Here is an 18,883-nt window from a genome sequence, read left to right as displayed (position 1 = left end):
TTACACAATGCACCAATATGCAATTGAAATTCCGGTTTTTCAAATCTGACTGATTTAACTGTCGGTGTATGGCTATTGACTAATTTAGATTGGTTAAAAAAAATTCTAAAGTTAAACAAATTAATTTTATAGTGGTCGGAAATTTGCCAAGCAATATTTCCTACAATAAAAAACGAGAGGAAAAGTTTATGAAATGCCCCCCATGACTACTTACAGTTCCTTAAGGGTGAACTCTTGAAAGTTGTTTTTTCCAGATATCTCCAAAGCTGTTTAAGATAAAACAAAGTTTTCAATTATATAGGCCAGATATTTTTTATTTATAATAAACGTAATATATATGTACATATCCTATGACCTAAATGGTAAATCTAATTAGTACCTAGGTATATTGTTTTTATTGATAACAATTTTTTTTCATAATGTAATTTTGTCTACTTCCTATTATAGGTATGTGAGAATTTAAGAATTGTCTTTTTATAACTATTTGATTCATAACATAAAAGTAATATTCACTTCCAAATTTCATTGTTTTATCTTGAATGCTTTTGGAGTTATCTGGAAAAAAAACTTTTAGTGGCTCACCTTAAGGAGCTGTGGTTTCTTCTGCTTATGTTATATTTTTTTTTACTCGGCTCTTGAATATGCTGATAAAATATTTCATGCCAATTTCAAGACATCCAGCATATTCAATTGTTAGCACAGATCTCATAATGACAATATTTAAAAAAATTGAATTGTGACTGTAGAAGATTTACCATTGTCAACAGACCAAATAAAATTAATAAAAAAAACTGATTTGCTGGAATCTTTAGGCATGGTGTGCAAAAATCACGGGAGGGACAAACATCCTCTCTACTATATATAAACTTCGTCATATTTTGTGTAAACACAAATAACTTGTGTCTATGGCGAAATAGTACCTACTGTAAAATTTTAATAATCTTAATATCCAAAATTAATTATTATATAAGTTTCATTACAGTTATTTCTTACAGGCTTCAAAATGATTTTCAAAACAAGCTGTTTTATGCATTTATGAATTGTAATTTTAAGGTCTTTATGGTATTGTGCTTTTTATATCTTGAACCAAGTCTAGGTGGAGCAAGTATGGCTTTAAATAAGTTGAGCATTAATATGGGATATCTTCAATTAAAAAATTATCGGTATACTTAGTTACTCATTTTGTATTATCTTGGAAAATCTGGAAGCATTTCAACTTCTATTGGTTCACTATTTCAACTTATTTTTTAGCATAAGTTTTGTTAATACTGCATTTTGTTTTGGGTTTTTTAAAGTTGATTATATTTTGTATCATATGAGATGTACGTAGGTAAGTTGGTAAATTGGTCCCACTTCAGTATTACTGTGCGAGCCTTTTATTAACAATTCACTTGTTTCTGTGTTCACTCAGGCTTTCGAAAGTGTTTAGAAACGAAATATACATCATAAAAACTTTTTTCAGAATTGTTTGCATAAAATGTACCTACCTAAGTAATCTTTAATAGAGTTAATGTGCTTTTTTAAAATATTTCATTGCAAAGTTCGGAATACTGTGATAGAGTGAACAACACAGACAAGTGATAAATAATAAGCAGATGCTTTGATGTTGATTAATAATTTTAACATCAACTGAATAAAATAATTGTTGATTTTATTTGTTAACTTACTTAGAGATGTCTATAATTTTTATATAGTTAATACTGTACAGTCAATTACAAATGACTATTTTAGATTAAAATTAAACCTGTAATTTACCTTATCTAAAATACAAACAGTATAAGATCTGCTTTGTCTTGTACAAAAATGTGTACATTAATAAAATTATTTCAAGATATAGTTGTTTTATATATAACCTTTTATTTTACAGGGTGTTGTATTTTAAGTCCACATCGTAAATTAAGGGGGTGACTCCTTAAATAATTTTAAGCCCAACAGCGCTAATAAACCATCAGGGGCCTAATGTTACTGGTTTCCGAGATAGAGGGCGTTTTCAATTATTTTAAAATAATTAACCTTTTGTTCCGAAGAATTAAGAAGTTAATTTCATAAAATTGGTTTTGTCAAATAAGAAATATTTCACAATTCTCACACTAATTGTAAGTAGATGACACAGCGCCAGAAAAAAAGGTACCTGGTCCGAAAGACCAGACTAGGATGTGTTAGATATTTTTAGGGTCACTGAATCCTAATATGAGGTTCGTTTAACCCGATCAGGTAAGGGTCAAGGTCAATCCAAGGTCATCGCGAAAAGAGTTAATGCAAAAAATTTGACCAATCTTATACGTTTTTGGTCACGCTAATTCCGAATTCAGCGTTAGATTTTCAAAATTCAAGATTCAAGAAGAGTATTAATTTTAAAATATCGAAGAAATAAAAAATACTGTCGACTTTTACATGAAATAATATTTAAGTAAATAGTGTCTAGTAATTTTTTGATTAGAAGCATATTTTCTGAAGAAAAATCATGATTGGAACATTTTAATCTATTTATTTTTGTTGTGCTTGCAACGAAAACAGATACATTAAAATTTGTGTATGCGGTTAAAATTTTTGGGGTCGCTGATTCCGAATCCAGCCTTAGACTTTCAAAATTTCAAAATTCAATATAACGGACCGAGTAATAAAAATTTAAAAATATTGAAATATAAAAAATATTGTCGAATTCTACATGAAATTTGAATTAAAAAGTGTCTATCAACTTTTCGATTACAAGCATATTTTCCAAGAAGAAAATTCATGAATATGTGAATATTTTAATATACAGGGTGTCTGGAAAGGTCATGTCAAAAATGAAGTAATAGGGGGAGGTCCAAATAGTTGTAGTACTTCATAAACATTTTTTTCTTATGGGGCTTCGTTGTGGAGTTATTCGCCTTCAAAGAAAGAAGTTTGAAAAACAAATTCCAATTATAACTTCAAAATTCCTACCATGACAACAATGGGGCAATTAAAGTAACTTATGGTAATGTTCATTTCCAAGTTTAAACTGGATATTCAATATGCCTGGATTAAACAGGAGCAGGCAAAATTATCCATTTAAATTTATACATCTTTGACAGCGTTGCTAAATTTGGCATTTTTCTCTCATAATTCGACTTCTCTCTCACTTTGCTAAAAAAAAGGTATACCGTATATCAGTCGATATCTTGTACAGTTTTTGAGAAAATCGAATTTTATTAACAACATACATCTATTGTATCAAAAATGCGATATTAACATTTTTGCAAAAATCTTGGAAATTGAGATGACTGTCAACAAATATGTATAATTAGCAGTTAGATATTTGTCATAAACCATTTTGACACCATTTGTTGATTCAACATAATGGAGGATTTTAGCTATGAAAAATTTGCAGATATTCATCTAATGTATGAACTTACAGAATGTAATGCTTCTGAAGCTGTTCGGATTTACACCTACCACTTTTCAAATAGAATTTGCATATTTGAAGTGACGAAAACCCCCATACTATTATTCAGACAAAACACTAACAAAAATTTATCATTAACGTATGGATGGGAATAGTTGGAAACTACTTAGTGGACCATTGATGACGCTTTAAATGGGGATAAATACTTACATTTACTGCAAGAACACCCTAACCCATTACTGAAAGGCGTTATTGCTTTAAATATTTGATATAACAGGGGGCTTATGCAATACAATTTTCTTCGAAAAACCTTACGGTATAATCCGTACGCACGCCACTGAGTAACTTACAAAGCCAATCTTTTTCCTGTTACTCGGGGATTATCAAATTAAGCTATGGATAAAATTTCATTCCATTACCTTCTAATGTTCGAAAGTTATTGGAGAAAAACTAAATTTTTTTATATTTTTTAACGCCCTGTAGCTTGGAAAAGAAAACCCGTACAGCATAACTTCATATGACAAAAATTTATTTTTTAAACTAAAGAATCCACCGTTTAATTTATTCCCAACCTTTACGTTACACCCTGTATACCTTCATGACAATTTAAAATGATTAACTATTACAATGTACAATTAATATGAAGCATGTGAACACACGGATAGTGTAAATAACACATTTTAAAGAAAGTTGTAAAACTTTATCTGAAAAAATATAGTTATTAAAAAACAAAAAATAAACAATGTAAAGGAAAAAAACAAGAGATCTGAGTTATTTTGTAAAATTCATTACGTATATAAGTATAAAAAATAAAAACATATGCTAAATACAAACATACCGAGTGTTCCACATAAAAGTCCTCAGCCTCGTATCTCGACAACGGAAAGCGATATTTCGATTTTGAAAAAAACAAAAACAGATGAGAAAGCTCATCGATGTCATAGCCAAGGAGTGTAACTTGATTTTTTCAGAGCAAATTAGAGATGGTGCGGAAGTCGAAAGAAATTTTTCGTTGGTAGGAACTTTTTAACAAGGTTTATTCAATTCTAAATCAAATGACTATTTTTCAAAAACTTAATAGTTTCAGAGATATCGGGTTTTTCAGTCGGTGAGGTCCAAACTCATCAACCGTATTTTCAGTTTCGAATTGTTACCTTACACAATGGAACAATAATGCTCGTGTCATAAAGTAGTGCATGCGTATGCGTGATATCGACGATTGCAAAACTTTTAAGAACATCCCCGGAACATCCTCCGACAATCGCGGGATATCCCCGGATTTCTCCATACTTGTACATCTCCAGCGGTTCACAACTTGCTCCGACACTAAGAGCTACGTAAAGAGCAAGAGATAGAGGTAACGTATAGTTCTTACAGTCAAATTTAACCCTATTCCCTGACGTCGATTCTCCGTCCTAATAAAATTATTCAAAATTATTTCTGCTAGAGTCAAACCCATTATCCTTCCCATCCAGAGGGCAATCGCCCGGGACCTCGCTCTTGCAGGGGCCTCATACAACAACACGAGTAAAAAAAGTGTATATTTAAAACTTTATTTTATCCTTAGCTATTGGTTATAGAGGTATATGACAATAAAATAAAGTTGGTTAATTCATAGTAAATATATTAATACTTAATAAGTAGGTAGTAATAAATAAAATTTTTCAGTTAGATTTATTTAATGATCGATATCAAATTCGATTAATTTATCAATGGATAATATTTTTTATAATTTGATTGTAAAACATAATTGTAAAATATGTTTGAATCTCGTACCTTATATTTGTCATTAAAAATTTGTCGTCTTTGTATTTGTTAACTTTTAAAAATCTCTTAATATACCTAATATTTGAGAACTCAAAATTTATAACTTTTGCATTTCTCTTAAATCATCGGAAATGTCTACATTCGATTTACGTACATTTTACAAAGAACAAGGGCCCCGCAAAGATGTGCCGCTCGGAGCCTCGCAAAGATCTGCCGCCTAGTCGCGCAATGGTTAAGGCCGCCTCTGAAATCCCATCCTAGGGTGAAAACAAGTTGTTACAGATTTAGTTCGCGCCCTACTACACCCCACCATACTTAAACATAATCCTTCAGTGCTATATACCATCGGCTACAGCGAGTTCCAGCACGATGGCGCAAGAAGAAAATCATATGCAGAAGCATCTAGAGAGCTGTTGGAGACAAAAACAGAGCCGCATTCATCAGGTATGTAGTGAGGATCGACGACAATAGGTCGAAGCTGACAATCTTTCTTTTTTTTCTGGGTTTGCAACACTTTACGTGTAGCATCTCGTGCATATTTTGTAGATTTCTCTCATCATAATTCCAAAATGTTCGTTCAATTTTTTAAAATACGTAATCTATTACGACTCAAAAATTCCTCGAATTGCTTCCACACCGACTTTTAGATTTCTTTGTATTCACTAAAGTAAGTTTTTCTGTATTTCTGTAATGTTATTTTTAAAACTTATTGTTATGGTAACTAGGTACCTTTCATATCGTACGCACTCATAATAGTACAATAAATTATTTGATTTACATACTATTTTAGTAGACTATTTCAGAAACGCATTTTAAGGCGTCAAATCTAAGTTAAAAATACCAATCATTGAATATTACGGGGAAGTTATATAAAATAAACTGTTATGGAAGAACTCTTAAGTAGTCCATATAAAAATGAGAAAAGGTGAAATAAAAACTTCTTACTAGAAATTTACTCTTTCTTAGAGAAAAATGGAAAGAATTTAACGTAATTTGTTTAAATATAAATGTTAATTTCAAATTTTATTATCTTTTAAATTTATTATCTTTTTAAACTTTTGTTAATAAGAAGAAAAATATACTCTCGCTTTGTTAGTAGTAGAAAAGAATGCCCACAGTTACCTTACTCTTCCAAACATTAAATAAAAGAGTTAACAATCACAAATTTTTTATTTATCATGCAGTTTTCAATTTTTTTTCCAGGCTTTTCCGCTTCTCTACTTCTTTCTTCAACAGCTCTTGCAACTTGGCGTTGTCTGCCCTCAACGACTTTAATTCGTTCTGGGGACCTTCACAAGATTTATCGTTTTGGATTTGCTTAACTATTTGTTCTAGTTTATCTTTCTCTCTCTGAATATCCTCAAGTTCTTCTATTAACTTTTCGTTTTCAGAGTCCGACTGGTGATGAGGGTCAACATGTTTGTATTTACAAGGACATCGTTTATTAACTTGAGCGAAAATACCTTTCTTTTGGTTCCGCTTCATATTATCCCATTCTTTATATTGTCTACCAAGTTCCTCCACCACACGTTTAACAGCACATTGAGACTGCTTAAGCATATTCTGAACATGTTCATCACCTGTTAGAGTAACCATCTTATTTGCTATGTCTCGAAGTTTCTTATTTTCTTCCTTAGCGGCATCCAGTTCGCGTTTCATCGTAGCAACGGACTCGCATTCACTCCTTGTGAGTTTCTCGACACCTTTAAGGGAACTGTCGTTTTTATTAAGCTGTTTCTTTAATGTTTCGATTTGCGATTGGGCCTTGCTAAGTTCCCTTTCAAGATCTTCTATGCGCGTTTTGTAACATGTGGTCTCACAAGAGACGCCCTGGATAGAACTTTTAAGCTGAGCTTGTACGCCCGCCAGTTTTTCTTCCGATTCGGCAATCAGGCAGTCCTTTTTCTCAATTTCCGCTCTCATATTGGCTAAAGCTTCCCTCATACGGCACTAAAACATTTTAATTCTGTAATATACAGTCATACTGATGAAGAAATGTATTGTATTTAATAATGTTTACCTACGACCACTACTGTAAATACTTAAAAACACACCGTCTGCGATCAATGTAAGATTCCTATTACGTACGGTAAAAAAATCGCACAGTTTTCCTAGCAACCGCCTAGCAACGGTCAATACAATACTGTTTGTATTGACCGTTGCTAGGAAAACTGTACGATTTTTTTACCAAGCTGTGCGATTTTTTTACCGTACGACGTAATAGGAATCTTGCATTGATCGCAGACGGTGTGTTTTTAAGAATTTAAAGTAGTAGTCGTAGGTAAAGTATAGTACGTAATACGTGGTGTAATGCAATTACGCACTCATGGAATTACGCACTCGCCGCTACGCGGCGTCGTGCGTAACTTTTCCATTCGTGCGTAAAAGGCTTTTTACAACACTTATTACGTAATATACTATTACGGTGTGTCTATAAATAACCGGATTGATTTTTTGCCGCTTACTTGTTGCCCAGGCAACTATCAGGGTCCAATATTATTGTGTATTCGTTTCTCCCCCTACCGCCCAGATTTCAAGGTCGTACGACATTGAGTACAATACAGAGTTCGTGTACAAGCCATGCCACCAGTAATTTTGTTTGGAATGGTAGGTAATTTTATTTCCTGTACGTTGGCAAATAAATTTTGGTAAAATTAAAACAAGGTTATGTTAAAACACAATATTCTGTTACATCGGTTGTGATTGGTGTAATTTATCACGAGATTCTATTCAACGAATCAGCGATCGCATTATCTCGAACCTAGATGTAACGGTTTGTCACTGTTTATTGGAAACAAATCATTAATATTGGACACGCCAAGCTTTAGGCAATTTCGTTACCGGCAATCGTGCATTGTTAGGTTAACTAACCTCGGCGGTCACTTGGCTTTTAAACATTTATGAAGACTCTATATCTGCCTAGGCTCTACAGGAGTTATATCGATTGTGAAAATAGAATAGCACGTGAACAAATTTCTTGATAAATTTTAAAAATTTGTCACAGAAACGTACAATTTCTTAGTCGATGGTGATGAGTGTTTATCTGATACCCAATTTTAAATCCAATCCATGGTTGGTTTAAATAATTTAAGAAGAGACAGGAATTGAACTGAAGACCATCCACGGCCCAGCCAGTATCGAAAACAAGCGCTAACATTGAAAAAAATTGTCTGAAAAAATCGATGCTTGAGCGCTGATTTACTTAATATGGTTAAAGATACTGTTTGACTAGTTTTACATGGAAATTTACACATTAAAAAAGTATGAGCTAAAATAGCGTCAAAACTGCTCACTTCTGAGAAAAGGGAATCTCGAATGAACATTTGTGCTGACGTCCTTTCAAATATAGGATCCAAACTTTTTACAAAATGTAATAACTCAACTCATCGAAACAAAAAAGTCACGAATGAGATTGGATAAAAAATGTGGAAGAATTGCTCGTGGCTTTGCCATCAGGACAATGTGCCAGCACATAAATCGCTTTCTGGCTAGATGTTTCTAACGAAGCTACTGGCACATCCTCTCTGCTCACTTGACTTAGTTCCCTGCGAATATTTTCTGTTCCTGAAAATCAAAACTGCTATAAAAGAAACCATATTTGACTATGTGACGCTAAGAAGCAAAAAGTGGCAAAGCTGATGAACGGCCTATCAGAAAAGCATCTGCAGCATTGTTTCCAACAATGGAAGAAAGACACATGAAGAGGTGTAGAGATCAGGGAGACTATATAGAAATAGATAACATGTTTATTGATAAATTTGTTATTACAATTATTTAGAGGACCAGTTCGGTTATTTTATAGTCACACTGTGGGTATTCTGATAAATACTGTATTCTAAGATCATGACGGTTCATAACAAACCTTTGGTTGGTCGCAGTGGATAAGGGTGATTTACTTTACACTTATTTTCTACGATCTAACGGATAATTTTGTAAAAAATAAAACTGATTATTATTATTAAAACCAAATGTCATATAAAAAATTTAATTCCTTATCCGAATAGAGAAATTACTTAAGAAAAAGAAGAAATAAAACACCCCAGGAACTGTGTTCCAATTGAGTGCAGCATTTCAAATAAATATAAAAGATGTAATTCACCAATTTTGAATATTTCAAAGAATTTCAAGAATTTTAAGATTATAATGTCTACTTTGAAACATTCTATACTACAGTCTAATACAAAAAAATATTAACTAACATTTAAAATGAATTAATTTTGATCTGATTGTCTTATATGAATATAATTTTTTGTTATATAGGTGTTATGGAAAAAACACTTTAATAAGTGAAAATTTGATTTATCATCTATAGGTTTGCATGGAAACAGTAAGAGTTGCACAATGGAAGTTACCTGACAGTCATCCTTATTGCGGGATAAATTGTCTATTTGCGACATTAGCTTCTTTATTTCTTCTTCTTGATCACAAATGCACGACTCCAAATCTCCTACTTGTTTTACAAGGGCATTCCTTTCCCTTTCTAAACCTTTGGCCGCCTCAACTTGAGAACGCAACATGTCGCCTTGACATTCCTTTGATAAGACTTCTTCATATTTGTACTTGTACATTTCTTTCTCCGCAGCTGCGTGTTCCAGACATTTACATTTCAACAATAAATTCTCATATTGAACTTGTATGAGAGTAAGTTCATTCACTCTTAATTGTAACTTGTCTCGTTCCACTCTGAAAACTTCTGATTCTTTGCTTTTCGCTCTTAATATGTCTATCTCTTTTTTCATGTATTCAATTCTCGTGCGCATCGAATCTCTCTCCATTTTGACATTTTCTAGTTCCTTCTCCAGACACGTACATCGCGATGTGGCTTTCTTCAGTTCGCTACCAATATTTTTATCATTCTTACTGTACAATTTTAGCTCTTCCTCTAATTGGTCGACTCTAGATGACTTTTTCTTTAATTGGTTCAACTCATCTTCCATTTCTTTTAGTTGTTCAACTTTTTTACTCATTTTATCACGTTCCTCCAATGCACTGTCTAGCATTTTAGATCTGTTTCTGTACACGTCTATATCTTCCGGTAAGTCGCGATATTGCAGAAGTTCCTTTTCGAGTCTTTGAACTTTATTAGCTAACATGTCTCTTTCCCTTACTAGTTCCTCCATATTTTTCAACTTACTGTTCAGTTCGTCTATATAAGCTTGGTTTTCATTTAAATACAAGTTGTCAACTTTACTCGTATCAGTGTTATTCAAAGTTTCCGTCACGTCTTTTAAGCTATCTACTTTCACTTTATGCTTTTCTTCGGTGTCCCCTAAAATACCGGCAACTTGCCTATTCAAATTGTCTTTAACGCTTTTGCGCTTTTCATTGCCGGGATCGTCAGATAATATCACCTGGCTTTTCAATGTGTCTCGTTCTAGTTTCAGTTTTTCATTTTCGTTTTCTACGGATTTTAATTTCATACAATACTTTTTTAATACGTCTACTTCTTTCCTTATAACTTCAGCCTCCTGCTCTGGAGACAAATTTCCACTTCTCATAACTTTAATCTCTAGTTCTAAAGCTTCGATTTCTTCTTTGCACGATGTAGGTATTACAGGACTTGCAGCATTTAATTTCTAAAAATGTATAGACACGTATGTATTTATTATCTTAGTAAATTATTAAACCATTTAGAAAGGACCCCGCAGGTTCCTTATGGAAAATTGGTTTCAGCCGATAGTTTTGAAACTTTGGATTTGAATAGTTCTCGAAGCGTAGATAAAAAGTTATTATAGGCATTAAGCTAAGAAAATTATATTTTCCGAGATATAGTCGATGAAAGCTAGGAGTTATAGCACCGCGAGGTATAAATTAAAGAAGGCTCTTAGCTTGTAAGGTCAAATGAAAAGAAGCCGTGAAATATGTCCCAAACACATGTTCCTTACGTTATCGGGGTCGCTCAATCCGAATCTGCCATCCATTCAGCTGTGCGGATGAGTTTCAAGGTCACATCAAGATCAAATGAAGGTCATTGTAAGATCATTGTAAATGTAATCTGTCCCAAACATATGTAATCATATTATAAATTATAATAATATTAAATAATATTTTATTACAGCTTTAGGATATTTTTTATTATATTGTATTGCGCATTTGCAAAGTATACAGTGAGAAGTCTTAAGAGGATAACAGGTTGTAAGAGGTTCCACGGCCAACCTGGTTCTAGAGTTTACTAATTAATTGGGTAAGTTAAAAAATCGATAAGTAAAAACTTTTTTAACTAAAGTACATTCTTTATTAATGTTGTACTACACACCTATCAAACATCGTTGATGAATACATATGTTTTTGACTTTACATCGTAACGAATTGAATCATTTTCAAATAAGAAATAATATTGTCTGAAATAAAAGGTATAACATAAATTATAATTAAGTAATTCCACAGATCAAGAAAAGACATAGATAAATAATTCAGGGTATTTGTTTGAATCTCAAATGATTCATGTTTATATTTACTATTCCCCGTGTTGTGATTGGTTCATTTAAGTTTCGCGCCACTTTTACGCTCACATTTTGACATTTTCCAGAAAAATTGAGTTCGCCATTGTTGTGTTTTGTAGTGTAATCTAATGTTTTTGCGTTTTTAATGATTTTGTGCTTGTTAGTAAGATTTTTTCCAGTGAAAAAAGTGTTGAACAATGCCGAAGAAGTGCTATATTTGCAATATGTACCAAATGAAAGAAAATCAACGGTCGTTCCATAAGTAAGTAACAATAATCATAGACGTAGCAATAAAACAAGCTGTAGGGGTTAAATTATATACTCGAAGTTATGAAGTTCATAAGTAATAAAATAAGTTGAAGAAAAGTTAAATAATCTCATAGATACCTTAAGAAATAAAACAGGCTTTCTTAGCATACCTATTAATGACACCATATTTTCCCGTATTACTAGTTTATCTGCGGAAAATAAAATTTACAATTATAATTATTAAACATGTTATTTTAGTTGCAATCGGCCCCTATAAAATGATACGCCACTGCCTATGAGGGAACGTAAACACAACTTCCTCACCCCTCCCATGAACTATTTTGGCTTCAAGCCACATAGGTATAAATTATGTATCTACATCTTTTCTTGATTTGTGAGTAATTCATTTATCAATTAATTATTTGCATTCATTGTAGTATTTTATAGCGAATCATCTGGGTACTTCACATGTGATTAATGGCGGGCATAGCCTAGAAACGAAAAAACACTGGCCACATGAGCACAAGTTCCTACTACTCCTCGCCCCTGAGTAACACGTGCAATAATATGCTAGGATTGGACCATTATCTTGATCACCAACATAATTATCTAAGTCTTCATCCACGTTGACATAACTAATGAATATTTGATGTCTTGCAGCATTTCGGAATCTTGAGAAAATTCGTACTCTTAGAAGTCCTGGTTCATCTATATGTTCATCCAATTGAAATTCATCAACATTTTCCCTAAGCACCTTCTGTATACTGTATACTCTGTATAGCATCTGTATACCCGAACGGATGGCTGATTCGGATTCAGTAACCCCGACAATCTAAGAAATATGTGTTTTGGACAGATTTCACGGCTTCTCTTCAATTGACCACACAATGCGTCTTCTTCAATTTATACCTCGCGGTACTATAACTCCTACCTTTCGGCGACTATATTTCGAAAAATATAATTTTCTCAGCTTAGTGCCTATGACACCTTTTTATTTAAGCTTCGAGAACTATTCAAATCCAAATTTTCAGAACTATCGGCTGGAAGCCATTTTCCATAAGGAACCTGCGGGGTCATTTCACAAATGTACCGGGTGATTTTCTATAATGTCCACCCACCTTAACATGTAGCATCTTAAGAGTGAGCAACCACTTAAACCAACGTTTTAACATACACATTGGCAAAAGAAATGCACCAATTAACTGGCCAGCCAACAGTCCAGATCTTACCCTAATGGATGCATTTCTATAGGGATATTTAAAAAACCGCATTTACCAAAATCATATTGAAAATATAGAACATCTACAACTAAAGCAACTAATTAGGAACGAAACTAACGAACTAAATGAAAATCTGAATGGTTTTGGAAAAACTTCGAAGAACATTACTAAAATGCATCGAGCAAGATGGAGCAATTTAATATTTAAGAACATTAATTTTTATTTGATATAGTCAGTTTTATTAATTTTTAATTGCTAATATTTCAAAGACCGTTGACTTTGAATATATAACTTGTTATACAGTGAGCGGCAAAAGTATGGAATATATTTATTTAAAAATCAGATGTTTGTTAATTGAAAAATCGCTCGGACCCGTCGAATTATATTTTTAGTTGCGCATTTTCTGAAGCAATTTTCAGGGTGGCCCAAAAAAAAAATGAAATCAAGGCCAATTTTTTAAAATGGAAACCCCACTTTTTTGTATTTTTATTCAATTCTCCATGGAATTCTGATCATTTTTTTATGTAACATAACCTATACCTGTCTTTATCCGTTTTCGAAATAATAGCGTCTGAATAGAATATGGAAAATTTTCAAAAATTTCCCTGAGATTTACCCTGCTGGTTTTAAAATAAAACCACATTTACTTTTCCATCTTAGATTTGTGTGGTTCACAGAAAGTTGCTTCAAATCAGAAAAATCCATAAGAAATAAGTGGTTCGGTGATTTATTGTGATCATTAGGACGCAATGACTTGAATGTAAAAAATATATGTGAGGTATTTAGGTATAATTTAATTAAAAACGCATAATTTTATTGTATAAGATATGATTTTGTTAAATGTCACTATTTAAATTACGAGCCAGGTTATTTTGCAAATTTTTAGCACCGAACCACTTATTTCTTATGGATTTTTCTGATTTGAAACAACTTTCTATGAAACACACAATTCTAAGATGGAAAAGTAAACGTGGTTTTATTTTAAAACTAGCACGGTAAATCTCAGGGTAATTTTTGAAAATTTTCCATATTCTATATTCAGACGCCATTATCTCGAAAAGGATAAAGACAGGTATAGGTTATGTTATATAAAAAATTATCAGAATTCCATGGAGAATTGAATAAAAATACAAAAAAGTGGGGTTTCTATTTAAAAAAGTTGGCCTTGATTTTATAACTTTTTTCGGTCATCCTGTATAAATGAAAATTGCTTCAGAAAATGCGCAACTAAAAATATAATTCGACGGGTCCGAGTGATTTTTCAAATAACGAACATTTGATTTTTAAATAAATATGTTCCATACTTTTGCCGCTCACGGTAAAAAAAATGATTAAATTAAACGAAGAATCAATAAATTCATTCAGATATAGGATTAAAAAAAGGATACTTATTTATCTATCCAGTATACTAAATATGTTTGATCAATTTTCAGATATTTGTGCAAAAAGTACAGAAAAAATCCTACACGCTTACATTTTTTATAAAATTTTACTGTCCCAAGTAAACAAGGTGGGTGGACATTATAAAAAACCACCCGGTTCCTACATAAAATAATTGGTCAAATTTTAGTGCAGTTTCCAAATGAAAAATTATTAAAAGTTCAACATTTATTTGGACGTTTCGATTTCGAACAAATAATAATTGAGGGGAGAATTAAGATTATACAGGGTGGTCCACTTTTTTTTGATCAAACTTAAGGAATCAATACATTATCAAAAAATAATGTTAGTTTGCTAAATAAACTATACCCGACAAATGTTTACTTTTTGAGATACGGCGCGTTAAAGTTTCCCTAAAAAAAATATTTTTTTCGAATTTTTCTGCAGGTGATGAGGTTTCACCCGTAAGATTTTTATAAATATCTTTGGAGAATTTTTCATTTTTTTTACTTTACCAGTGACGCAGAAAATAGGGGTCTCCATTGATTTAGTAAAAAAATATTAGTACACCACTGGCTTTAAATTTAGAAAACAATATTTTTTGGATTCTCCGTTTAATTTGGGACAAAAAATTATCCTTGTAAGTTTTTCGTAACTATTATCATTTTCAAGTAAAATTTATTTATTATTACTATTACAATAGACCTACAAATTGCGCGACAATAAAATAATTACTGTATCACCTCAATAATCAATATTTAATAAAACTATTGAAAGTAATAATTACAGCTGCATAACATCTAACAAAGTTGTTCGAAATGCCCGCCTGCTGCATTAATACACATTTCACATCTTCGTATTAAAGAATTTATCCCCGCGATGATTTCATGTGGTCTCTGCTTGAGATTATCACAGGCGTCTATTATTCTTCTCTGCAACTGATTTCTGTATTCAATTGGTACAGTAAACATCATCTTTCAACGTACCCCATACATAGTAGTCGAGGGGGTTAAGATCTGGTGATCTAGGAGGCCAAGGCACCGGCCCCTCCACATTAAACAACGGTTCATATGGCAAACGTCCTATCCAGCGGTTCTGATAATTTGCATTCATCCAGTTGCGAACTATTTGGCCAGAGTGAGCTGGAGCTCCATCCATTTGGAACCAACTGCGATATCTTTGGTTTAAGGGAATATCTTTCAGTAATTGAAATAACTTATTTTCCAGAAAATTAGCAAATGATACTGAATTTAGTCTTGGAGGTAATACATAAGGTCCACAAATATTTCCACCCATCACGCCTAACCAGATATTAGAACTAAATTCTTGCTGGTATGATCGGCGTCTCACTTCATGAGCCCAAATATGACTGTTGTGATAATTAAATGTGCCTCTTCTTGTAAAACAAGCTTCATCGGTCCATAAAATATTTCGAATAAATTCATTGTTATACTGCCAACGGTTTAAAATCCAGCGACAAAAGCTTAACCTTTTTTCAGCATCTCCTGGATGTAGATCTTGTACGGGATTGAAGTGATATGCACGTTTACGGAAATTGCGATAGCAACGCCAAACAATCTTGAAGAATATCGAAGGCGTCTTACGATTTGAGAAACTCTCGACTTATCAGATTTTTATGTACACTTGTATTAGAATTAGACAAATTATGTTTAGGCAAGTAAAATATAATAAATAATAAATTCGCATGGTAATATGTCCACGTTATTGTATAGAAATAAGTAAATAAATTTTACTTGAAAATGATAATAGTTACGAAAAACTTACAAGGATAATTTTTTGTCCCAAATTAAGNCACACTTTTGAATTATTAAAATCGCTTTAGTTTCGCGCGACTTATATAAGGTGAGAAGCATCCATCCTGACAGATTAATACACTCAGAATAAATTTCAAGATTTCTTAAGATTTTAGTGTTTTTCGTACTTACTGATAAATTAAGTTTTTTAATAAAATGTAGATAATCTGGTAAAACGTAGTATATTACACTAAACTAGCAGACCTGGGAGTATTTTGACAAAAAAGTACCAAATAGTATTTTAAATATAAAATAGTAATTTGTATTTTGTAATTAAAATACTTTTGTTATAACTTATAACCATAAAAATATTTTGTATTTAAATTTATTATATATTTCATTTGTATTATTCATTATTTATTTTGTATTTAATTTATTTGTACGATTATTTAAATTTTAAATATTTTGTATTTTGTATTTGTAAAAAGTATTTAAATTCTTTTAAAAGTAATTTAAATACTCTTGAGTCTCGAGTATTTAAATTACTCAAAATATTTAAAATACCCAAAATACCTACCAAAAACAAATACTTTTTGCTTGTTACGACAGGCGACTGGTGGAATTTGTGACAGATCAATAAAGATGTTGTTCTACAGACGAATTTGTGCAACATAAATATGTAATGTGTATAACAATTACCCAAACCACATCTAATTTGGTTAGCTTCAGTTTTATTGCTTTGTTATATTTTAAGCAAACCTAATGAATATATTTGGAATATTATCGATTCTTGTCATTACAGAAGGTTGTAGAATAGTACTAGAAGTAGTAATAGATCAAGCGATCTGTTATATAAGAATTACAAACCTTCAGAGTCTCTAGTTCTTGCAAAGTTGTTTCGAATTTTTTCATTAAATCATTTTTCTCTGTTGTAAGGTTTGCCAAGGTATTTTGAAGTTCGTTACACAGAGTTTCTCTAGCCTAAAACAAATTTTAAAATGTTTTATCAGGTTAGTAATTTTGGGACAATTTTCAGTTTTATATAATATAATTTAACAATATAATCAAATACAGGATGCACCATAAATAACAAAACACAGAAAAAGAGCGGATTTTGGACACTAAAGTAAAATATTATTTTTAATATTTTCAAATAACGATTTCAGAAAACTAATATCCGCACGTATTTTACGTTTGAGGCTTTTTAGATGATGAATTTAAATTTAGTCATAGTTTTCGTGGTACTTGTAGATCACGTTATCTGGTTAGAACTTTTCTGCCCCTAGGTGTACCTCCTTATCATTTATATATCATATGTATTTCTATATTTTTTAGGCAAAAAGATACCTTGCAAATGATGTACGAATACCATTATCGAAATATTTGTTATGAAAGTTTCAGTGTAACCAATTTAAATTGAAGAAATTTTTTATGCTATATATAAGCCTATTGCAATTTAGAATGAAAAATGCATACCAATGAATACATTTTAATATTATTATCAATCAACCTCTTTTCTTATTTTAATTTTTTTGTCAGTAATATCAGCAAGGCAGGCCAGTTTTGATTTTCAGAATCAAAGTTCATAAAAATGTATTTCGCCAGTAATTTAGGAAACTGTACAGAGAATCAAGATCGAACAAGAATAGATAGTGCATACACTTTTAGTGTCACATAAATAAATCTTTCGGAAAAATTATTTTACCAATCCTCTAGGAAAATTTTTTGTATAAAATAACATTTCCGGATGCTTATATCAGATTGACAAAATATTTTAGAACTACCGTGTACAAAATAATAGTCATGATGACGTGACTTGATTTTTTAATATTAAATACAGACAATTCTTTTTATTTTAAAATAGCAAGACATTTAATTTTTCATATTACAGCCATCTATTAGATCAAAAATTTGGGTCCGTTTTTCCACAGTTTGAGGTAAAAGTGAAAATTATCATTTGTTTTTAACATATGGATTCTACATAGTTAAGCTTAGGACGATCCGAGACAGAAGATCTTTAGTCCAAAATCATCAAAAGCACAGAAACAATATTCAACATATTTGTTTAAATTAGTGCAGCAGGACAGTCAGTCGCTAGTCGCGAACGACTGAACAGTTATAGTCCGGAAGTTAACGACATAAATTTCCGGGACATATTCCCAAACTTCATTTTTTTGTATGAATTATGCGTGTGATTCACAAACGGTGACAAAAAATGTATTCTTTGGTGAATTTTAAGGAGAGTCTTTCGAATAAAGTTTTTATCTATGTCTCTTCCTCAAAAAGATATAGGGTGTTAAATAAATATTTTTAGTTGTTTTTAAATAATTTAAAAACTAGTAAGTGAAATAATTTGAAATGGGGCATATGTATTTATGTAAACATTGTCCAAAATCTGAGGCCTTTTTCTAAGATTTGGATGCTCCAGTGGCGGAGATACAGGGTATCGGTGGCATATTTTTCTAAATATAATAGTACGCCACTGTTTTACGGTTTTTTAATATTCTGAAATCATCCCTTAACTTCTAGTCTTCTTTTTATTAAAAATAAAAAATATAACGAGCGTTCAAATAAAAACGTGGTCGAAGTTGGCTCTGACACATTGGACGTAGGGAGTAGCTTATAGCAACCAACTTAACCTCATTTCTCAACGAGCTGTATCGCAGCTGTCAGTTTCAATAACGTTAATGACTATATAAC

General features: G+C 31.8%; 1 protein-coding gene across 1 annotated transcript in view; it reads right to left on the bottom strand.

Annotated features, from left to right (window-relative positions):
* Positions 1 to 3,084: 3,084 nt before the first annotated feature.
* LOC108917914 (ELKS/Rab6-interacting/CAST family member 1-like) overlaps positions 3,085 to 18,883 on the bottom strand; it is an 18,769-nt gene continuing 2,970 nt past the window's right edge. Inside the window, exons 2-5 of the mRNA XM_023455377.1 lie at positions 17,051 to 17,164; positions 9,490 to 10,713; positions 6,359 to 7,087; positions 3,085 to 3,111 (exon numbers count right to left, since the gene is read on the bottom strand). Of these exons, the coding sequence (XP_023311145.1) occupies positions 3,085 to 3,111; positions 6,359 to 7,087; positions 9,490 to 10,713; positions 17,051 to 17,164 (2,094 nt within the window). The remainder of the gene's footprint in view (positions 3,112 to 6,358; positions 7,088 to 9,489; positions 10,714 to 17,050; positions 17,165 to 18,883) is intronic.

The sequence above is a fragment of the Anoplophora glabripennis genome, unplaced genomic scaffold, assembly GCF_000390285.2.
Source record: "Anoplophora glabripennis isolate ALB-LARVAE unplaced genomic scaffold, Agla_2.0 scaffold66, whole genome shotgun sequence".
Lineage (NCBI taxonomy): Eukaryota > Metazoa > Arthropoda > Insecta > Coleoptera > Cerambycidae > Anoplophora > Anoplophora glabripennis.
The sequence above is the reverse complement of the archived record's forward strand: the minus strand, read 5'-3'. Positions and strand labels throughout refer to the sequence as shown.